Below are 24674 nucleotides of genomic sequence, written 5' to 3' on the forward strand. Positions count from 1 at the left end.
AGGGAGGGTGCCTTATATAGTATGGAGGGCCATGGGCGGTGCATTATATTGTATAGATGACCATAGAAGGGTGCATTATATTGTATGGAGGACCATTGGAGAGCGCATTATATTGTATTAAGGACCATTGGGGGGTGCATTATATTGTATGGAAGACCATGGGTGTGCATTATATTGTATGGAGAACCATGGCGAGTGCATTATATTCTATGGAAGACCATGGGGAGTGCATTATATACTCTGGAAGACCATGGGGAGTGCATTATATACTATGGAAGACAATGAGGAGTTCATTATATACTATGGAAGACCATGGGAAGTGCATTATATTCTATGGAGGACCATAGAGGGTGCATTACTACTCTATATGGAGGCTTATGGGGGGCGCATTATAATATATGGAGAACTATAAGGGGCCCATGGAGCCATGTGTAGATTTGTGTGGGGTCCATCATACTGTGTGGAGGGCTGTGTGGGAGCCATTATACTGTTTGGAGGGCTATTGTGGACCATTATACTGTTAGTAGGCCCATAATACTGCATGGAGGGCTGTGTGGGGGTCACAGATGGGGGATCATACTGTGTTGGGGTCATTATATTTTGCCTTGTGAGTTGAGGTGTGGTATAGTAGGGTCATTATACTGTACATGTGGAGTCTAATGTCGAGGAATTCACCATGGGGGTATCATCCAGTGTTTGGGGGGCACTTTTTTGGCATCATACTTTATGGGGGCAGTGAAAGAAGAATCTAGGATAGGACTTCAGCAGGAGGAAAATTACTATGTAAAGGCTGGAAAGTTGTGAGATATACTCTTCTGTGACCCCGTCCATTTTTTTTGGGGGGGTGGAGGGGGGCAATTAGAACCATATTGTGGAAGTGTGTGGCATGCATTTTCCAGGCATGCAAATAACATATAAATAAAACTGTGTTCTACTTTTTCCCTTGTCTGTTTTATTTATAAGAAGAATCAACTTTATCAGCTACAGTATGTAATAGACAGCCCTAGTACTTCAAAGAGAAGCTTAGCAGTTGATCTGTTTCAATACTTGACAGAGAAAAGACACTCAAGTCTCTGTAGAGTATAATCTTATCACTTATCTTTCTTATAGTGTTTGTTGTAACTACTCAATAAAAACATCTTTAAGAAATGTATAAATAGCCTTCTGTGTCTTCTTACTGATATAGCCTTTCATATTCACTAAGCATATTTATTATTTTTTTCTGCTTTGCCAAAACTCATATTTAAGAGAATAGCATAACTGGAAAATGCATAATGCTATGTTCACACTTATACAGTGCTCTATGTTGATCACTATGTCTAGAGTTCCCATTTGGAAACCCCAAAAAACTCCCAATGCCTTCCAAAACTATTGAAACCCCTAAAGAGCCCTGACTGAGCCATTCAATAGCATGGAGCCGACTGTGGTCACTGTCTGGCCTAAGTCATGGCAGTATTCATCTTTTTCTGACATGCACAAAAAGGAGGCTAACCACATTTTTGTGCTTGTTGGAAAAAAAGATGAATACTTTCAGGACAAAGGACATACACTCTCCAGAGTTTCCATCTGAATCATTCAACTGAATGGCTGCGTTAGGACTCTGTTTGGATTTCTGCTGACTTTCCGGGACTTTGAGAGAAATTCCGACATAGTGCTCAGCAAATTGCATTGTAAATGTCATGCAAGGTGAGGGAAAGACTTAGTGCAACACGAAGGGAAGAGGGGGAGGAAGCCAAAACACTCGGAATAGGGGGAGTGGAGACCCCTAGGCAGATCTAATATCGCCTTGCCTAACCTATAGGTTCCATACCTATCGCCGAGCAGGAACATAAGCCCTGAATGTCCCTAGAGCTAGGCCCTACATAGGGAGAGGACATTGTGAGCACTAGTCAAGCCCCACTACAAACTAAAGACAGCAAGGTAGACAATCAAAGGGGATACACTTAGCTTGAGCAGACACTAGAGAAATAATGCCAATTGTCCTCCAAGGGCACCAGAGAAGCAACTAGCCGACTTCTAGTGCTCCAAGCCTACACAGAGGTACATAGAACTATCACCGGCGACTCTGTGGAGAAACTGAGACTATTTAACTACCCAGCAAGGGTGTGTCAATCAGCAGCAGAAGGTGGAGGTCACTGCTGGGTCCTAAAGGAAGAAGGATATAACTTACTACAGAGATGAGGGAATCAAAAAGGCATCTGCAATGCCAATTGCAGTGACCTTCTACAGCTGGCTCCAGAGCAACTGTCTGTCATACCTGACACACCCTTGACAGTAAAAGTGTGAACCTAGTGTGACAAGAATTAATGGACCCTAAGGGAAAGTTTTACTATAGTCACCTTAAGTAGCAGGTGTCTACATAAAAAAAATGCTATTTACCTGCACATACGGGGTTAATCTGCAGGTTAATAGCGTTCTGAACCTGCCCAGCACTGGCGCTTAGACCCCTGCTGACTAACTTTATTATTTTTAGAACCGCGCCCTCGGCCTTTACTGACAGACAGCCCTAATGCTGAGCTGCTGTCAGTCAGTACAGGGGGCACGGTTACAGACGCACTATGCAGTGAGCAGTGACTGAATCCATGCCGGCGCCACAGCCGTCACTAAAACCTGAACGCCACCGGGAGGAATTAAGTTTAAGTGCTGGTGCCGGGCAGGTGCCGAATGCTATTAACCTGCAGATTAACCCCATATCTGCAAGTTAATAGCATTTTTTCTTGTGACAGGTTCCCTTTAATGACATAAAAATATAATCATTTTGGTCACATATCTGTCATATATGTTATTAATGTTTAGGGGTAATGGACATTGTGATGACTCCTTACAAGAAAAATACACACAGTAATGTCACATAGTAAAATATATTGAGGTAACTGCAGAGAAATAAAATATAGAATGATGTCACAGTACAGGAAGATAGCACATATTGATGTTACAAAATGATAAAGCTAAAATTGATGAGTAGTATATACCACAGTGGGGTAATGCACACAGTGATATCACTGACGCTGACAGTGTAACTTTTATAAATCACTTTTTATCCAGCTGGAATACCCCTTTTAGCCCCTTCTCGAGAATCGCCGTACATGTACAGCGCAAGTCGGGAGTGGGTGTATGGAGCAGACTCACAGATTGAGCCAGCTATACTCGGCAGATAATGGCTGTATGTCAGAGTCAGAATCTGTGTCTCACAGCCACGCTCGCTATCACAGGACTCCACTGAAACTCAGGCTATAGCTCGGCTTCGAAGTATAGTGTGATTTTTGCAATGTACAGCAATACATAAGGTTCAAGTCCACCTAAAGGAACAAATAAATACGTAAAATAAAAGGAAAAATATAAAAAGTATAGAAATACTGTATATGGTATCTTCACTTCTATAGAAGTCCAATCTATTAAATGATTTACAATCACTCATCTATAAACATATTAGCTTTTTTCTTCCCTAATAAATCAGAAATCAAAGATCAAAAACAGAGGTTGTCTGAAAATAACATTATTCAGGATTTGATAGAGTTTAGCTTATTATTATACATGGATCTTGTTTTATTAAACACTTTAGTTGTCATAAATTTAAACACGTAGCATATTTAGATTTTTTTTGCTAACGTTTACCTTTGTATGAATGTAGTGAATTACAAATTGTATTCTGCTATATATAACCTTCTTATTGGCTTCAGTAAGTATTTTTGAATTGCAGATTGTTGCCAAAAATGTTCCAAGATTAATCTAAACTTGTATTTTTTCCTATTATGCTTTAGGGAAACCAATAATTATAGCTTTAGGTTCACAATCCTGCAATAAATTTCCATCTGTAGTCCCTTCGCTTAAGGCAAATTAGGAGGTTGCTAAATATATCTTGCAGATTAAAGCTTCAAAATTCTCATATTTTCTGTTTCAATTTATAGTTCCTCCAAATATATTCTGTTTCTCCATTACATGATATCAGATCAAACTGATATTGTCATGAAATACGTAAAATTGAAAGATACACCCCGTTATATGTTTATAATTGGTACAATCAGACATTTATCATCTATCAAACATAGTTTAAACAAAAAATAGCTAGCTCTCCGAAAATTAGAGTGTACAATTTAATACAATTTGATACAACTCCAACTAAAGAAATAAAGATCCAACTCAACAAATAAGTGAAATTCTTTTATGGTTTATTTTCTGATCATTAAAAAGCAGTACAGAAAATCCATCCATCAGCTACTCTATCTATCTATCTGTCTATCTATCTATCTATCTATCTATCTATCTATCTATCTATCTGTCTATCTATCTATCTATCTATCTATCTATCTATCTACTATATATATTATATATGGAACAGCCATAGCATTGCGAATGTGCTCCCTGCGAAGCTGTCTTCTTCATTCTTAAAGACATGCATAGTGCAGCAGTGGTCAAGCGCCACCATGTTTCATTCAATCTCAATGCACTGAAAAAGGAAGAGGGATCTTGACCCCAGTTTTAGTATTTGATGGTAGCAGTGAAGGGTTCCCCAGCTGTCAGACATTTATCATCTGTCCAACACAGTAAAATTTTAGGTTACTGACATTTAGAAGATACACTTTAGGATATGAGACCACACCATTGTCCTGACACAACTCCAAATGATCCAAAAAAAATGTTTGTACCAGCAACTCCTTTCTGGTGTGTTAAGTGCACTTACAAATGGTGTCATGCACCAGAAGTGTGTCAGTGGTACAGATGTTTTCTGGATTTTGCTACACTTCTTTTTGAGCATCTGAAAAAAAAGCATTGAAGATTTTCACGTTTGTTGAGCTGGACCATTCTTTCTTGGATCATATATCATCTGTCCCCTGGATTGATGGGAAATGTAATTTATGAAAAAATCCATGCAGGTCAGCAAACACCCAACACATAAGAAAAGACTCTCAATCATTGAGTACATGGTTATTAAAAAGGCTTAAAAATTATCTTTATTGGCAGTACATGATCCCATTTGAACAACTGATGTGCTATCAATAACATGATTTTCTATGTGCGCACTTCACATGGATTTTCCAAAATCCTGCTTCCACTGTGCTGCTGTCTTTTGGTACTCACATTCTCAAGCAATCTATCTGAAGTTCGATGTTAATAACCAAAACTTTACTATTTGGATTGCTTTACTTGAATAAACAATCAGTTTCTACGTACAAGAGTGCCAGATTTCATTTTCTCTGTGTGCAATTAACAGTCATAAATCATCAAGTCATATAAAAGATCTGATTGTGCATACAGAAATATGATCAGCCAGTCTAAGCAGGCTATTAAACATCCACCTGTAAGCTTGCATGTAGCTAATATGAGGCCATTTAACAGCTGCAATTGCACCATCTAAACACAACATAAGTCCTCTATCTGCAATCTAGTCTTCGATCGGATCATTACTAGTGATGATGTATGTCACTCGTCCTTAGACACCTGATGTGCCTTATTGTATGGTCGAATAAGATACATCCTTGGCAAGAAAAAAGGTTAAATGCAGTGACACAAAAAGTGTTATGCTTGTTCAACAGTAGTATAATAGAAAACAATCTACAGTAGATACAAAAAAAAGTCTACACACTTTTGTTGAAATTCCAGGCTTTTGTCATGTAAAAAAAATCATACAAGGAAAAATCATTTCAGAACTTTGTCCACCTTTATTGTCGCCAATAATCTTTATAAATCCATTGAAAAAACAAACTGAAATAATTTTAAGGGAGATAAATGAAAATAAAACCAAAATAATGTGGTAGCATAAGTGTAAGCAACCTCTTAAAATTCAGGAACTGGTTGTGTTCTGAATTAGCCAATCATATTTAAACTCAAGTGCAATATTATAGGAGCTGCAGGAGTTTCTGGCAAGTACAGATTGTGTACTTCATTTGACAACATTCTCCCGTATTTTTCCTATGCCTGGCCTATGGGGTATGGTGATAAAACAATTGCCCTTTCTTACAAAGAAAAACATCCAAGCCCAGCTATGTTTTGCCAAAACCTACATGAAGTCTATCAAAAGCATGTTAGAAAATATGTTATGATCTGATGAGACCAAGGATGGCCATAATTTGTAAGGCATGTTTGGCACAAAATTAACACTGTGCATCACAAAAAGAACACTATATTCACAGTGAAGCATGGTGGAGGCAGCATTATTCTTTGTACTGTTTTTGACTGCAGGAACTGGGGCTTAAGTCAAGGTGGAGGGAATTATGAACAGTTCAAAATATCAGTCAATTTTGTATCAGAACCATTAGGTCTCTGCTATAAAGCTGAAGATAACGAAGAATGTCACCTCTCAGCATGACAACCCTAAGCATACCTGCAAATCAACAAAAGAATGGCTGCGCCAGAAGAAGATCAAAGTTTTGGAATGGCTTAGTTAGAGCCCAAACCTGAATTCAATTGAAAGTCTGTGGATTGACCCGAAGAGGGCTACACACAGGAGATGCTCTCGCAATTTGACAGATTTTGAGCACTACTACAAGGAAGAGTGGGCAAAGATTGCCGGTTTTTGATGCACAAAGCACAAAGACACCTACCCAAAAAGATTGAATGCTGTCATAAGTTCAAAGGATATTTAGTATTAGTTAAGAGTGTGCATATTTAAGCAACCCCATTTTCTAAGTTCTTTTTTTGTTTAACACCCAAAAAGAATTCAGTTTCTCTTCCCATTGAATTGTACAGTGATGATATTAAAAGGTGGAAAAAGTCCTGAAAATATTCTACTTTTTATATTTTTTTACATGACAAAAACATACCAAGAAGTATCATTTAATTTAACTCAAACAAATCCATTGAGAAATAAACATCATTTAGATGAGCAAAATTAAAATAACAAAACTAAAGTAATGTGGATGTATAACTGTGAACACCTTCTTATAATTGGGGATGTGGTTGTTTTCAGAATTCACCAATCACATTTAAACTGGCTAAATACTGGCTAAATAATAGCCAGTAAAGAGCTGCCTTTATTTAAAGTGACTCTGATTAACCCCATATAAAGATTGGCTGTTGTAGTAGGATTTTCCTTACATTTTCTTAGTTACATTTTACAGTAAAAGGCATAGTCCATAAACATCTTACAACACAGCAAAGAAATTTCATTGTTTAAACTTATCAGTTTTGAGAAGGGTACAAAAATATTTCCAATGAAATTTATATATATGTGGCACATTAGTATATGGGAGGGGGAAAACTTTTCCAGATGGGTGGTGACCATGGTGGCCATTTTGAAGTTGGCCATTTCGGATCCAACTTTATTTTTTCAATGGGAAGAGGGTCATGTGACTCATCAAACTTATTGAGAATTTCATAAGAAAAACAATGGTGTGCTTGGTTTTAACGTAACTTTGTTCTTTCATGAGTTTTTTACAAGTTTATGACCACTTATAAGATGTGTTCAAAGTGCTGCCCATTGTGTTGGATTGTCAATGCAACCCTCTTCTCCCACTCTTGCCACATTGATAGCAACACCGCAGAAGAAATGCTAGCACAGGCTTAATGGACATGCTGCGGATTTTTGAGCGCAGCATAAACGCTGCGTAAAAATCTGCAGCATGGGCATTGAAAGTGCGGAATTGCATAGGGGACCATGGGGGAAGGTTTACCAAGCGTTTCCCAAGCGTTTACGCTGCGGGAAATTCCGCAGCAAAAACGCTTGAAAAACGCATCGTGGGCACACAGCCTGAAAATGGATCAGATTTCTCACAGCAGTTCATGCTGTTTGATATTTCAAAGGGCTAGTCCGGGGAGATAAAAAGTATACCTTCATAAACTATAAAGCTGACATCCATTGCGCTGCTTTGCCATCCATTATGAAGCTGGAAGGGGTGCTCCCCCTCCCTTCTGGGGTTTTATGTCACCGTTCAGGGGGTGCTTCTGTTATTTTATTCCTAGGATGTGCCACTTTTTTTCTCTATATATGCTACTGATAGCTGATTAATTATTCAGTCTCCGGCAACCCCTTTTAGTGGAAGGAAAAGTTTGTTTGCAGAGTAAAATTATTCATAGGATGGTGCCTGGAGACGTAAGGATGTGAACTCCATTAACTTTGTTATGAGCAACCAGTAGTGGGGGTGAAACAGATATGTAGAAATGTATTTATTTATTTATTTTACCCACTTATATAACACCATTAATTCCACAGCGCTTTACAGACAATATCACCACTGTCCCCATAGGGGCTTACAATCTACATTCCCTATCAGTATGTCTTTGGAGTGTGGGAGGAAACCGGAGAACCCAGAGGAAACCCACACAAACACGGGGAGAACATACAAACTCCTTGTGATGTCCTTGGTGGGATTTGTACCCAGGACCCCAGGGCTGCAAGGCTGCGGTGCTAACCACTGCGCCACCGTGCTGCCCTTAATTTAATTTATGAAAACAAATCAAAAAGGAAAAGAAAAATGGACACCTAATTTGCTAATCCATAGTATTATTCAAATTGTACGAAGATGTGTTACAGAATAGGCATTAGGTTCTTGCTTTCTACTCTTTTTCCTTACTAAGATCCTATAACTGTCAGTTATCATAACATGCAGTGTAATGGCTGCCCAAAAATATATGTGACATTGTAAGGAGTGTTGCTAACTATAACTGTTTACGTTCTTATACCGAGATATCAGCTCCCTGCATATTAAAATAAAATATATTTGAAAAGATGCCATTATTAGTGACCACCTGTGATGTACAATATCAGAGTATACATTCACAAAGCATTACATTTAATTACTTCTTTCTTTACTAAATGAAATGGGGAATATATTTGAAAAAGATTTACTGACATGAAAGTAGACGAGTATATTTGAAAAGTTTTCTAATTGAAAGTCTAATCTCTGAAAGGCTTGGCACATATTATACACTTATTTGGATTGAAGATTTAGGTAACTCAGTAAGAAATCAAGTTACTTTAGTAAAGATTTTAATTCATGCTGAAATATATCCAGTTCTGAATAAATTCAGCTTGACATAAAGTCAATCTTTTTCTAAGAACTAAGAGATGAACATGCTGTAGAAAGTTAGTATTTTGCTGAAAATGAAAGGCTTTTACAGATAATTGACCCATGTCCAAAGATTATGCCTTTAAAGTGAAGAGTATTTAAAATAAGAAACTTGAATAATAAGTTTTTTCTCTGCCTTTATAATACAAACTTCAAACCAATGGCAATAATTTACAAATGCCATACAGGCGAATACCATATCAAAGAATCAATACTTAGATTCTTATGATATGTTCTAAAGCACTTGCATCGTTGATTTTTTCTTAAATTTTCATCTCTATAGATATACTGTATTAAAAAATATGATTTTGAACTAACTTGCACATTTTATATTAAGACGTGCTTGGAAGACTTGAAATTTGTTTTATAAAGGGGCTGTCTCGTCAGACATATCTTAAGTTATTCCCTGCCACAAATAAGACTAGATAAAATATTTAAAAAACACAATTGTAAATAAAATACTCACTTTTCCATTCTGCTCATTATCCAGCTACTCACATAAAATTGTTTCCCTTTCTTCAGCAAAAATATGAGAAATTGGTCCAGGCATTTTGTTTTGATATCTGGAGTCAGGAAGGATTTTTATTTTCTGTGACCATAATGCTACTTTCCAAGGGTTTTATTTTTTTCTCTATCTTGAATCAGTAAAACTTTCCTAAATGTACAATTCTTTGTCATTTTGTAATTGCTTAATAAGAGTTTGAGTTTAAAAGAGTTTACCTTTATTATATTTTCTTTCAGATTCGAAGATGGAACTGTTTCATTCTTGGATATTATTGCACTTAAGCACGGATTTGATACTTTGCAGAAGCTTACTGGTAGGTACAAAAATTAACTATATTACCATAAAAGCAGTGAAACGATTCAAATATATTAGTTGAAATGGAACTTTAGGGTTAGAATAAAGATATACAGTAGCTCTGTGGGACATTAATGGACAAGCTCCTGCATACCTTCCTTGCCCCAAAGCAATGTTCCATTGCAAAGAAAATCAATACTATATGCAAATTAGGCTAGAAGTGCAATAAGGATAAGCTGGATCATGGCAAGAACAAAGATCCTCCTGATTCTGTGTTTAATGCCCCCCTCCCTAAGTGCTACATTGACATCTCATTGTCTCCAGAATGTATGCATCAGACTGGGAATCTCATGATTTTCCTAGCCTTGAAACTACTGACTGGTTATCTTTAAGTTTTGGCATGTGAGAAGGTAAATACTCCATATGTGGTGGAAAATAACTGTTTGGGCGCATGGCCCAGTGAATTCATTTAGGAGTGCAGTGAGCATGTGGACACTGCATGTGCCTCACAGAATTTTATACCATTGGGCGGTAAAGAAAAAATAATTACATTTTTACCACTATAAGTTTAGTGACAATTTGACTCCATGAGTGTTTTCCAGAAACAAGGAGCAGTGGATGTTGCTGAGTGAAAATTGCAAATCTTTCATTGTAGTGCCCGTACATTGTAGTGCCCGTACATTGCAGTGCCCAGTGCATTGTAGTGCCCAGTACATTATCTCCAGCTCGTGCTTCTGGAGACATGCACCTGTAAATTAGGTGGGCTCTCATCACTATAGAAATGCCAACCATGTTGATGCTAAATGGGGTTTAGACACACTGGGACTCAGAAGGGAGGGGGCATTTGGATTTGGGAACACTGAATTCGCTGAATTTCTTTTGGAAGAAGCTATTTCACTTTTTTCCGAGCCTTTGTATTACAAGTAACGTGGAAGCCGCCTATATTTCCGTTAACAGATGACGGACCTGAGTGGATTTTTTTTTTGTGGATTAAGTTGAAGCTTTTATTGGGAACATTTTACATAATATTTTGGATCACATTTATCCTACGTTCTAAACTGAGCACTTACATCAGAGTTTCCATCTAAATCTCCGAATGACGTGATTTACTTGAAACCCCCAATGGATTCAATCACTTAAGTGAGGCAGCAGAGTTACTCTGGACTCCATTTGGCCTCTGTTCAGTGGTAACCTTCCTTTAAGAAGTGCACAAAACTGTGGCCCGACTGCACTTTTATTCACGCTTAAAAAGACAGACACTGCCAGATCATAGGCCAGACAGCATCCTCAGTGTCTCCATCTGCTTCATTATATGGAATCTTCAACCTGGGGTTCCATCTGAAATGCACCTGTGAGAGACAGAATCTAAAAATAAAAAACAGAAAATCACCAGAATTTAGATTCTGTCTCTCACAGATGAAGCGTACCTATGATAAAAATTACAGACTTCTCCATTCTTTGTTGGTGGGAAAACTTGCAAAATCGGCAGTGTATCAAATATTAATTTTCCCCACTGTACATACACATACAAACATACATCCATATATACACATATAGTTTACATCCACTATATAAAAAGACACATATGCATGCTTTTCTCAATATCTGACATGAAATCAGAATAAACCTATCCCATTTTAGGTTAATTAGGATTACCATTATTTTTAATATTTGCCAAATGCCAGAATAATGAGAGAGATAGAATGTTTTAAGACATTTTTATTACTTGCTTCAAAGTTAAAAGTTTACATACATTTCAGTAGTATTTCGTACCATTGCCCTTAAACTGAATGATTTGGGTCAAACGTTTGGGATATCCTTCCACAAGATTCTCACAATATTTGCTCGGAATTTGGGCCCATTCCTCCTGACAAAACTGGTGTAACTGATCCAGGTTTGTAGGTCGCCTTGATCGCACCTGCCTTTTCAGCTTTGCCCATTATATTTTCAATAGGATTGAGATCAGGGCTTTAAAACGGTCACCAGCAGGAGATTTAACACCTTCACACCATATAGGGTACATGCGTGCCATCATTCCCTCTTGCTATGCAGTCGTGGCCCCTGTGGACAAATCATACAGGGGGAAGAAATACATGCTTCCAGTGAAAATTCTCTGATGACACACACTTGGAATTAACAAAAAATATATCATTAGGTGCCAAATATTTTGATTTCTAATATCTCTGCAACAGAGTGGTGATATTTAAAATAGATGTTTTATTCACTATTACATTGTGTGTTCAACATGAAAAAATTGATGAAAGGTCCTTTTTAAAGAAAAACAAAACTATTCTAGCTTGATATTGCTCATATACTGGAATATGGTTACAGTTAGTCTTAGGGGTCTGACCCAGCCCAAGTGAAATAGACCTAATAAACTAATTTCAATTGAAAGGGGCATTAATATAATTCTGGCATATGGTGCAAATCTAAATATTTACATTAGAACTTATACACTATGACAACTTTTTTTTTTTTTACTTTTCAAACCCATCAATTATACACAATCCTATGTGATTTCCCAGGTTGGTCTCTGGGTGGTTTTGTAATTCAGTGAGTCAGGCAGTTGGCTCCCTTCCCAGCAACTCCTAAAACAACTATTTTTGGTTGGGTAACTGAATGAAAATGCACTGTCCCTTTCCATATAAATTTATGGTATGAGTAGACACAGCCTAAATACTGCAAGAACATGGACTTTCCTTGTTCTTCTACAAAACCGTCTAAAATCTGTCTCCTCCATATATCACCTAACTAATCTCCCGATACCTTTCCACAATCTTTGGTCCTCACAAGTAGAGATGAGCGTTGTTCTACTCGAACTGTTCGCCAATCTCAAATTCGAGCTGTTTTGGGCGGTGTTCGAGCCGGTCGGCGAACACGAACAATTTGAGAAAAATTTGGCTGTTCGAGGTTATGTTCGATAACTGTTCGTGCACCAAAATCATAACTGGATTTTTTCTCAGTAATGATGAAAATTAATGTTAATACGCAGTTTGAGTGTACAGCGGGGTGGGGGGAGGGGCAGGGGATGGATCTCTGCAGGAACAATGAAGATCTCCATTTTTTTTTCTCTTTCCCGCATTTGCAGTGGGGAGGTGCAATCTGTCAGCCTATCAGCAGCGCACACACGGAGCGAAGTGCTTTTTTTCACACAAGCAAGGGCATGTGTCATTGGCAGTGTATGTCACATGTCCTTGCCCTATAAGACCAAGCCATTTTCCCCGTCGCCACCATTTTCTCACTGCTGCAGCTGCGTGTTAGACGGCACCGCTGTTGCTGTGTGCGCTATACCTTGTTAATTTCAAGCCAATTTTCGCACAAATATACAGATAGCTTGGGAGTAGGGAATAGTTGTGATTGCAGTCCTTTTAAGGACTAGGTTACAGCATTTCCTACAACTTTTATCAGGGAGGTCTGTGCTCTTAAATAGATAGGTTGTGGGAGTAAAGACTAATTGTAATTGGAGTCCTTTTCAGGACTAGGTTACATGAGTTCCTATCAGTTTTTGCAAGGCAGGTCTGTGCCAGTGCTGTGCAAGTTTTTTTCACAGCATTTGGCTGAATCTAGCAAAGCTAATCCTTTTTGGCCTATTGCAGAGTGTGTTAGTCAGTGGAGTAGCCTATCTGTGCTGCAAGATATACCACCTGTGTATAGAATACCAATTTTTTTACTGCACCTAGTGAAGTAAAATCTTTTGGGCATAGCATCATTCTATTAGTCCATCTATACTGACCTCCATCAGGTTGCAAATTAAAACTAATTTTTATCTGCATCTACAGTACCTCTGAAAAAATATTTGGGCTTCTAGCAGTGTGTGGGACTTGTTCTATTAGTCCATCTATACTGACCTCCATCAGGTTGCAAACTGAATATAGTTTTTTCTGCATCTACCTCTGAAAAAATATTGGGCTTCTAGCTGTGTGTGGGTCTTGTTCTATTAATCCATCTATACTGACCTCCATCAGGTTGCAAACTGAATATAATTTTTTTCTGCATCTAGCTCTGAAAAAATATTTGGCCTTCTAGTAGTGTGTCGGACTTTCTCTATTAGTCCATCTATACTGACCTCCATCAGGTTGCAAATTAAAACTAATTTTTATCTGCATCTACAGTACCTCTGAAAAAATATTTGGGCTTCTAGCTGTGTGTGGGACTTGTTGTATTAGTCCATCTATACTGACCTCCATCAGGTTGCAAACTGAATATATTTTTTTCTGCATCTACCTCTGAAAAAATATTTGGGCTTCTAGCTGTGTGCGGGACTTGTTGTATTAGTCCATCTATACTGACCTCCATCAGGTTGCAAACTGAATATATTTTTTTCTGCATCTACCTCTGAAAAAATATTTGGCCTTCTAGTAGTGTGTCGGACTTTCTCTATTAGTCCATCTATACTGACCTCCATCAGGTTGCAAATTAAAACTAATTTTTATCTGCATCTACAGTACCTCTGAAAAAATATTTGGGCTTCTAGCAGTGTGTGGGACTTGTTCTATTAATCCATCTATACTGACCTCCATCAGGTTGCAAACTGAATATATTTTTTTCTGCATCTACCTCTGAAAAAATATTTGGCCTTCTAGTAGTGTGTCGGACTTTCTCTATTAGTCCATCTATACTGACCTCCATCAGGTTGCAAATTAAAACTAATTTTTATCTGCATCTACAGTACCTCTGAAAAAATATTTGGGCTTCTAGCAGTGTGTGGGACTTGTTCTATTAGTCCATCTATACTGACCTCCATCAGGTTGCAAACTGAATATATTTTTTTCTGCATCTACCTCTGAAAAAATATTCGGCTTCTAGCTGTGTGTGGGTCTTGTTCTATTAATCCATCTATACTGACCTCCATCAGGTTGCAAACTGAATATATTTTTTTCTGCATCTACCTCTGAAAAAATATTTGGCCTTCTAGTAGTGTGTCGGACTTTCTCTATTAGTCCATCTATACTGACCTCCATCAGGTTGCAAATTAAAACTAATTTTTATCTGCATCTACAGTACCTCTGAAAAAATATTTGGGCTTCTAGCAGTGTGTGGGACTTGTTCTATTAGTCCATCTATACTGACCTCCATCAGGTTGCAAACTGAATATATTTTTTTCTGCATCTACCTCTGAAAAAATATTGGGCTTCTACCTGTGTGTGGGTCTTGTTCTATTAATCCATCTATACTGACCTCCATCAGGTTGCAAACTGAATATATTTTTTTCTGCATCTACCTCTGAAAAAATATTTGGCCTTCTAGTAGTGTGTCGGACTTTCTCTATTAGTCCATCTATACTGACCTCCATCAGGTTGCAAATTAAAACTAATTTTTATCTGCATCTACAGTACCTCTGAAAAAATATTTGGGCTTCTAGCAGTGTGTGGGACTTGTTCTATTAGTCCATCTATACTGACCTCCATCAGGTTGTAAACTGAATATATTTTTTTCTGCATCTACCTCTGAAAAAATATTGGGCTTCTAGCTGTGTGTGGGTCTTGTTCTATTAATCCATCTATACTGACCTCCATCAGGTTGCAAACTGAATATATTTTTTTCTGCATCTACCTCTGAAAAAATATTTGGCCTTCTAGTAGTGTGTCGGACTTTCTCTATTAGTCCATCTATACTGACCTCCATCAGGTTGCAAATTAAAACTAATTTTTATCTGCATCTACAGTACCTCTGAAAAAATATTTGGGCTTCTAGCAGTGTGTGGGACTTGTTCTATTAGTCCATCTATACTGACCTCCATCAGGTTGTAAACTGAATATATTTTTTTCTGCATCTACCTCTGAAAAAATATTTGGCCTTCTAGTAGTGTGTCGGACTTTCTCTATTAGTCCATCTATACTGACCTCCATCAGGTTGCAAATTAAAACTAATTTTTATCTGCATCTACAGTACCTCTGAAAAAATATTTGGGCTTCTAGCAGTGTGTGGGACTTGTTCTATTAGTCCATCTATACTGACCTCCATCAGGTTGCAAACTGAATATATTTTTTTCTGCATCTACCTCTGAAAAAATATTGGGCTTCTAGCTGTGTGTGGGTCTTGTTCTATTAATCCATCTATACTGACCTCCATCAGGTTGCAAACTGAATATATTTTTTTCTGCATCTACCTCTGAAAAAATATTTGGCCTTCTAGTAGTGTGTCGGACTTTCTCTATTAGTCCATCTATACTGACCTCCATCAGGTTGCAAATTAAAACTAATTTTTATCTGCATCTACAGTACCTCTGAAAAAATATTTGGGCTTCTAGCAGTGTGTGGGACTTGTTCTATTAGTCCATCTATACTGACCTCCATCAGGTTGCAAACTGAATATATTTTTTTCTGCATCTACCTCTGAAAAAATATTGGGCTTCTAGCTGTGTGTGGGTCTTGTTCTATTAATCCATCTATACTGACCTCCATCAGGTTGCAAACTGAATATATTTTTTTCTGCATCTACCTCTGAAAAAATATTTGGCCTTCTAGTAGTGTGTCGGACTTTCTCTATTAGTCCATCTATACTGACCTCCATCAGGTTGCAAATTCAAAATAATTTTTTTCTGCATCTAACCCAGCCAATAGTTTTGGCCTAATACCACAGTTTGGCCACTCAGCTCTGCTCGTTTACCATCCATTGTTTTTTTGTGCAAACAACTCCAGAGTTGTGAATTAGTTAACCACCAAAATGAGTGGAAAAAGGCCTGCTGCTGGTGGAAAGGGGAATAGGCGTGTTGGGAAGGGGAAAAAAGGTTGTGTCCGTGGGGTAGGTGTTAAAGCAACAGTAACATCTGCAGAAGAAAGACCATCTTCCAGCCAAACTAAAATGTCTACTTCTTTTAGCGGACAATGTGATAAGATCCCTTTCTTACGGCCACGCCAATCGCTACAAATTCCAGATGAGGCACAAAAACAGCAGGTGCTTCAACGGATATCAAGTGCTCCTTTAAGTGGGCTCTCCTCCACATCAACTTCAACATCACAAATACTCCAGTCCTCAAAGGTGTCACCCAAATCGCACTTGCTTCCTCACAGCTCCCAAATCTCCAGCTGCCCGTCTGAGTATGAGGTAGAACAGATGGTTGAGTCTGCAGAGCTGTTTACTCATACTATAGCCTGGGAATCAGAGGTCGACTCCAGCGCTTCTGTGAATCCAGACGAGGAAATGATCTGCACTGATGCCCAGAATCTTTATGAGTCGGATCCAGGACCAGACACAGAAGGTTCTGACCATAATGTAGACCCTCATTCCCAAACTGTAACTCCTGTTGGTGGAGACAATGAGGAAGACGATGATAAGACTCAAATACCTGATTGGAGCGACAACTTTAGTTTTTTGTCAGGGCAGGAACAGGTTGTCTCTGAGGACGACGAGTGTGATAACGCACAGGGTGATGATGATGAGGTCGGAGATCCCACTTACTGTCAACCCACAGTCAGCCAAGAGATGAGGTCAGCAGAGGAGGTGGAGGAAGATGCTAGTGACGACGAGGTCAGGTTGCGCCTTCCTGGACAGAGACGTAGTACTGGAAGCACGTCAACAACTGCATCCTCAAACACAACTCTGCCTCTCACCACAAGTCGTGGTGGCTCTTCAGGTCGCATGGGTGCTAAGCCTTGCATAGCCTGGGCATTTTTTCAGATCGATAAAGATGACCCAACTCGTGTTATCTGTAACATTTGTCAGCAAAAGCTAAGTAGAGGCCAAAAAATACATAGTTTGAGTACTTCATGCATGAACCGGCACATGGACATGAAGCATAAGTTGCAGTGGGAAGCTCAGTGTGCTACAATGCGGCCTAACCGGCCGGGCCAACCACCGTCTGCCATATCTTGTGCATCCGCGGCCTCTTCACCCTCTGTGACTGGGGGGACAGCAGTCACACCTGTTTTGGGGCGCAGACCTGCCACCTCTTTACCCGCAACAGCCAGCGTGATTGGCAGGTCATCATTTTCTTTGGAGGTGGTAACACCAGCTGGTGTTGAGCGCTGTCCGACATCGATAGCACCACCTTTGGATGAAGGCAACCTAACATGTCCGCCTGCATCTTCCTCACAGACCGGCAGTTTGCCGGGGACACCCTTATCAACCCCGTCTAAGCACAATAGCCAGCCCTCGGTCCCTCAGATGTGGACAAGTAAAAGACCATTTCCTCCTAGCCATGAGAAAGCTAAGAGGTTGAATTTCACCATCTGCAAGCTCTTGGCTACAGAAATGCTGCCTTTCCGCCTGGTGGACACAGAGGATTTTCGAGACCTTATGTCCGTCGCAGTGCCCCAGTACCAGATGCCCAGTCGGCACTACTTCTCAAAGAAAGGTGTGCCTGCGCTCCACCAGCATGTCACACACAACATCACCGCTTCTTTGAGAAACTCTGTGTGTGACCGGGTGCATTTCACCACAGACACTTGGACGAGTAGGCATGGACAGGGGCGTTACATGTCGCTGACTGGGCACTGGGTAACTATGGTGACAGCAGGACAAGGGGCTGCTGTCCAAGTCTTGCCGTCCCCACGAGTTGTGCGTCAATCCTCTTTATGTCAAAGTTCCTCCACTGCTTCTGCCTCCTCAACCTCCTCTCGGTCTTCCACCTGCACCCAAAGCCTGTCTGGTCATGCCACAAGCTTTCTAACTGCGCAGAAGGGATCCTGCACACCTCCTTACTATGCTGGCAGTAGGGCTCAACGTCATCAGGCGGTTTTTACATTGAAATGTCTGGGAAATGTGAGTCACACAGCTGAGGAGTTGTGGTCAGCTCTGGAGAACCAATTTCATGAATGGTTGTCTCCACTGGACCTGAAACCAGGGAAGGCCGTGTGCGACAATGCTGCAAACCTGGGTGCGGCCCTTCGCCGGGGCAATGTCACACACGTGCCTTGTATGGCTCACGTGTTGAACCTGGTTGTCCAGCAATTTTTAGCCCACTATCCCAGACTAGATGGCCTTCTGCAGAGGGCACGGTCGCTGTGTGCTCACTTCCGCCGTTCGCATCCCGCAGCTCAGCGACTTACATCTCTACAGAAGTCGTTGGGCCTGCCACTTCACCGGCTAAAATGCGATGTGCCTACCCGGTGGAATTCAACTCTGCACATGTTGCAGCGACTGTGGCAGCACCGACAAGCCCTGGTGCAATACGTTCTGACGTATAGCCTGGGCCAACGAGATTCAGAGGTGGGGCAAATCACGCTGGAGGAGTGGTCTCAGATCAGGGACCTATGCACCCTTCTGCACAGTTTTGTAATGGCGACGAAGATGTTTAGTGCTGACGATGCCATTATCAGCATGACTATTCCGGTGATTTACATGCTGGAGCACATGTTAAACAGAATTCGGAGTCAGGTGGTGGCACAAGAGGAGGTGGAGGAAGTAGAGGAGGAGGAGTTGTATGCGGAAGGGCTAACATCTGCAAGGTCCAGAAGGTCGGCAGCACCAAGGCGGCAGGCATGTGAGGGTGGGGGAGATGGTTTTACCAGGGCGCATGGTAGCAGCCAAACTAGTGAGGAAGGTGCAGGAGCCCAGGAAGAAGTGGAGGACGAACTGATGGAAGACTCATCAGATGAGGGAGACCTTGATCACATTTCTGTTGTGCGAGGTTGGGGGGAGAGGACAGAGGAAGGAAGCATGATTGTTACCTCGCCACCAACACAACAGGGACTTGGTGCTCCTGGATGCGCAACACACATGAGTGCCTTCTTGCTGCACTACCTGCAACATGACCCTCGAATTGGGAGAATTAGAAATAATCCTGACTACTGGGTTGCCACACTGTTAGATCCCCGGTACAAAAGTAAATTTGCAGAAATTATTCCTGCCATAGAAAGGGATGCACGCATGCAGGAGTATCAGCAGAGACTGTTGCAGAATCTTACATGTGCTTTTCCACAAAATACCAGTGGTGCACGTAGTGAATCTCACAGTTCCAACTTGCCAACCGTGGGACCGTCAAGTGTTCAGCACTCAAACCGTAACAGAACCACAGTATCTGCTGGTAACATCAATTTTGCGGAATCATTTCACCACTTTTTTAGCCCATCCTTTGCAAGGCCACAGGAGACAAGAAGTCTGACACATAGTCAACGCCTAGAGACGATGGTACAGGAGTATCTCCAAGTAAACATTGAAGCCACGACTGTGTCACTGGACCCTTGCTCTTTTTGGGCTTCCAATCTGGATAAATGGCCGGAGCTAGCCACTTACGCCTTGGAGATCTTGTCATGCCCCGCAGCCAGCGTTCTGTCTGAACGTGTGTTCAGCGCTGCTGGTGGTGTGCTGACAGATAAGCGCACGCGGCTCTCCACTGATAATGTAGACAGACTCACGTTCATAAAGATGAACAAATCATGGATCCGAAACGACTTTTCTACCCCTGTGTCATCCTGGGGAGAGTAAAAGCTTGATGATTGGTTAAAATCACCCTACCAAACGTTTTAAGCTTTCAAATTACTAATCATGTTTATCTGTATCTTGACTGGAAAATAATTTGGGCTTTGTAGCAGTGTGCAGCACTGATCCTATTAGGCCATCTATAATAAGCTCCACCAGATTTAAAATTAAAAATAATTTATAGCTGCATCTAGCCCGGAAAATAATTTTGGGGCTCCGAGATGCGCAAGACACATAAGTGCCTTCTTGCTGCACTACCTGCAGCATAACCCTCATATTGTCAGAATTCGAAGTAATCATGACTACTGGGTTGCCACACTCTTAGATCCCCCAAACTTTTCGATCAACCTTTTCATTTTAATAAAGACCAAAAAAATGGTCATTTTTGAAATTATAAGCATTAGCAGGTTGTTAGAAACTGAAATCAAACAGTTTTCAACTCAAAACTTTATTCTAGGTGATGTTACATTTTCACATAGGACCCCTTGTTCGAAAGGAGCTTCTGAACTCTCTCGTCCATTGAATTTGTCAGGTTTTGGATGGTTTCTGCATCAATTGTTTTGCATGAGGACAGAATACCCTCCCAGAGCTGTTGCTTAGATGTGAACTGCCTCCCGCCATCATAGACACTCCTTTTAATGATGCTCCAAAGGTTCTGAATGGGGTAGAGGTCAGGGGAGCATGGGGGTCACACCATAAGTTTGTCCCCTTTTATGCCCATATCAGCCAGAGATGCAGATGTTTTATGTGCAGCATGAGATGGTGCATTATCATGCAGAAAAATGATCTTGCTGTGAAATACACGGTTCTTCTTCTTGAACCATGGCAGGAAGTGCTGTTTGAGAAAATCCACATACATTATGGAGTTCATCTTTAGCGCCTTCAGGGATCCTAAAGGGGCCGACAATCTCTCTCCCCATGATTCCAGCCCAAAACATTACTCCACCTCCTCCTTGTTGGCGCTGTAGCCGTGTTTGCGTGGGGTGTCCATCAACCAGCCATCCTCCACTCCATCCATCTGGACCATCGAGCGCTGCACGGCACTCATCCGTGAACAAAACAGTTTTGAAATCAGTCTTCATGTAATGTTTGGCCCACTGGAGCCGTTTCTGCTTGTGTGAAGTGGATAGAGGAGGTCGACAGGATGGCGTATGCACAGCTGCAAACCTCTGAAGGACCCTGCATCTTGTTGTTCGGGGGACGTTTGAGGCACAAGCAGCTTCAAAAACTTGTCTGCTGCTATGACAAGGCTTTTTTGCCGCTGCTCTTTCAACCTGACGTAATTGCCTGTAGGAAAGAGTCCTCAATTTGCCCTTATCAGCACGCACACGTGTGGACTGTGAATCAGCTACATACTTCTTGATTGCCAAGACACTTCATCCTGATCATCGCACAATGTTGATTGTAGTCATGCCTTGACCTAAACACTCCACAATTTGTTGCTTCTCAGCAGCCGACACATCCTTTTTCTTTCCCATTTTGGCAGAAAATGTAGGCTGCTTAATAATGTGAGAGAGCCTTCTTAAGTAGTCTTGCCTTTCATTGGACACACCTGCCAAACTAATTAGCACAGGTGTCTGCAATTGCTTACAGTGATATAAAGAGCCCTGACACACATCACCATCAATGAGTTTAACTGACAAACAAACAAATTCTTCCCTTATCACTCCTAAACACTTTTTGCATAATAATTTGGAACGCGGTGTACATGTGCTTTTCCACAAAACACCAGCGGTTCACGTAGTGAATCTTACAGTTCTAACTTGCCAACCGTGGTCTGTATGGAATTGTTCAATAAAGGGCCCAAAATTAAGATAACATAGATGGGAGAGGTCTCTATGAATAGGAATTCCTAAGTATTTGATACCCTGTGAGGGCCAGGCAAAGGGAAAGTTGGACTGGATGGAATCCTATATGGATTTGGGGAGGGAGACATCGAGGGCCTCAGACTTCGCTGCATTGATTTTAAAATTTTACCATGTAACAAAGTGATCTATTTCAGCCATAACAGCATGGATGGATATATGTGATTGAGTGATATATACTAGGACATCATCAGCAAATAGAGAGCACTTGTACTCGGTGCCTCCCACCTCAATCCACCTAATATTGGGGTTATGGCGAATTGATGAGAGCAGGTGCTCCGTCACTAGGATGTATAAGAGAGGGGACAGAGGACATCCCTGCCTTGTCCCATTGGTGATTGTGAAAGGTGATGAAAATGTTCTGACGCACCCCCTGGGCCTTGGGACACCCGGAGCCGGACCCTTTTTGGTGGATGCTGGTGGTTGTAGTCTTCGTGGCGGCGACCCGGTTCCGTGGCTCAGGGCGGTCAAACCAGTGGCGGAACTATTTATGTGGTTTTGATGTTTAAATGTCCGACTACGCCACCCGTGGATTGCGGTCAGAGTGAACCGCCGCTACAGGGCAGACCGCTGAGGCTGGTGTTGTGGGTGCAGCAGAGCGTAGCATAACTCCCCACGGGAGGAGTATAGCCTCAGGGCAGTGTATGCGGAGGATGGGGGTGATGGTGCAGTGCAGCAGCAGTAACGACACGGAGTCAGTGATGCAGTCCAAGGCCTTTACTCACAGTTCTTATTATCCAGACCACGTCTGCAGGTAACGGCTGCCCACGTCGTACTGTGCTCACCAGGTGAGGGGCTCAGACAACTCCCAGATAACTTTGGAGCACTTCACAGGACCCCCTTTGTGTGTCCTTTGTCTGGCCTTTCTTACCAACACTTCTGTCCGGCTGCCTCGGGCCTCCTCTTGGTAAACTTGGCGCCAGTTTCCCTGACCCTATGTGGTGCCTTCCTAGCGGGTGTAGCGAAGGGCTGCGCCACATAAAATGTCAGAGCCTCCGGTTTCTAGCTGAGGGTCGTTTCCTGCCTCCACTAGTTCGGGGACCGGTCTCCCCCTTTGGCCTGACCCCTCCACGCAGGTGGATTCGGGCGTGCGGTGGCGACTCGCCCGTCCGCACCCCTGGGATCCCTTCATTCCTCGTTCCTGGAGCCTTCTCCGCTCCTCTTCCTTCCTTCTCCCTCTTCCAGGCCTGGGCCTCTGTTACTAGGCCCGCCTCCGGAGCAGAGCTCATGCAGAGCCCCTGCTCCCTGCCACTTCTGCTCAGACTTCTCTGCACTGAACTAAGATGGTGCCCACCTTTTATACTCCCTTCTCAATGCACCCAGGAACTGCTTCCTCCCTGCTCCTGCACTACAGGGTTCCCCTTCCTCAGTGTTCCCTCCCCCCACTCCAGCCAGGGACAGGGACTGTCGTGCCCATCTCAGGGGCATATTGGTCGCCCTGCCCCACGGCAATGTGGTGTAATGCATGCAGGTGTCGGGTCCTGATCCACACTCCATCCTTACCTGAGAGTGAGATATCACACCTCTGGGTGAGGTGCAATACGTCTGTAGCAACCGAGCCCTCAGGGTGCTACAGTTCCATTTATCTTCAGCCTAGGTGACGTATTGCGATACAGGGCCGTGATTTTGGCTATAAAAGGGTCCCCTAGACCCCTACCCCAAGCTTTTTAAGAGAATCATATATGGCGTGCCAGGAGACTCTATGGAATGCTTTCTCAGCATCCAACGAGAGTATCTAATTACAAATTTTTAACTGCATCTAGCTCAGGAAATACTTTGTGCCTAGTAGCAGTGTCTGCTAGTCAGCGGATTATCCCGGCTGTTAAGCAAGCTACACCACCTGTAGTTTAGACACTTAATTTTTTCAAAGGAAATGCTTCGGGACCATGGGATACTCAGTGAAGAGCATCAGGAGGCACCCCAAGGCATAGGGGCTGGGACTGGCAGTAGGATGCCTTGCGGTGGACAGCCGAGCTCGATCCTTATAAAAGCTTTTTAACTGCAGCAGCTTTAGTGGACGCTACTGGAGCTGGAATTACGCGGCTGCTGGCATGAGACTTGCCCTCCAATAGATCCTTGTAAATGGATTTAAAGTGTATTCATTCAAATTAGAGAGACAATTTAAATTAAAAAGCTTAGAGCTGCCTCCACCACAGGGGGGCTCGCTCGACCCACCAGCGGACAGGCACCAGTATTGGGAGAGGGGGGCTGGCCATCAGGGTTCACCGCGGCTCTAGCACAAACCCGGCGACACGGAGGTGGCACGGGCAGGAGCGGACTGGCCGTGTCGGCTTCTCACTTTTTGGATTTTAGAAGGGCATGACATGCCTATATCTGTGTCTCCCCCTCCTTTTACTCCTCCACCTCTTTTATTTTCGCATGACTATATGTACTTGTCACTTTTCCATGTGTTAGTTGTGTCTTCTGAGCAGTTTGTCAGCTTTTGGACACCTTTGAAGGTGTTTTCTATGTGTTTCTATGTGTTTTTGTTTGCCTGCCATTGGTTTTAACGGTGTTCGAAGGTGTTCGACGAACAGTTCGGCGAACACACGGGTGTTCGACGAACCGAACCGAACTCGAACACTACGGGGGTGGCTCAACACTACTCACAAGACCTCCTTCTCTCCTCCACACTTGTACGTT

At 41.7% G+C, this 24674-nt stretch overlaps 1 protein-coding gene across 1 annotated transcript in view; it reads left to right on the plus strand.

Moving 5' to 3' along the window:
* MOCOS (molybdenum cofactor sulfurase) overlaps positions 1 to 24674 on the plus strand; it is a 363606-nt gene that overhangs the window by 149676 nt on the left and 189256 nt on the right. The window contains exon 5 of the mRNA XM_073678475.1: positions 9747 to 9823. Within this exon, the coding sequence (XP_073534576.1) occupies positions 9747 to 9823 (77 nt within the window). The remainder of the gene's footprint in view (positions 1 to 9746; positions 9824 to 24674) is intronic.

The sequence above is a fragment of the Phyllobates terribilis genome, unplaced genomic scaffold (genome assembly GCF_046119375.1).
Source record: "Phyllobates terribilis strain yellow unplaced genomic scaffold, ASM4611937v1 Scaffold_4__5_contigs__length_816908805, whole genome shotgun sequence".
In the NCBI taxonomy this organism is placed as follows: domain Eukaryota; kingdom Metazoa; phylum Chordata; class Amphibia; order Anura; family Dendrobatidae; genus Phyllobates; species Phyllobates terribilis.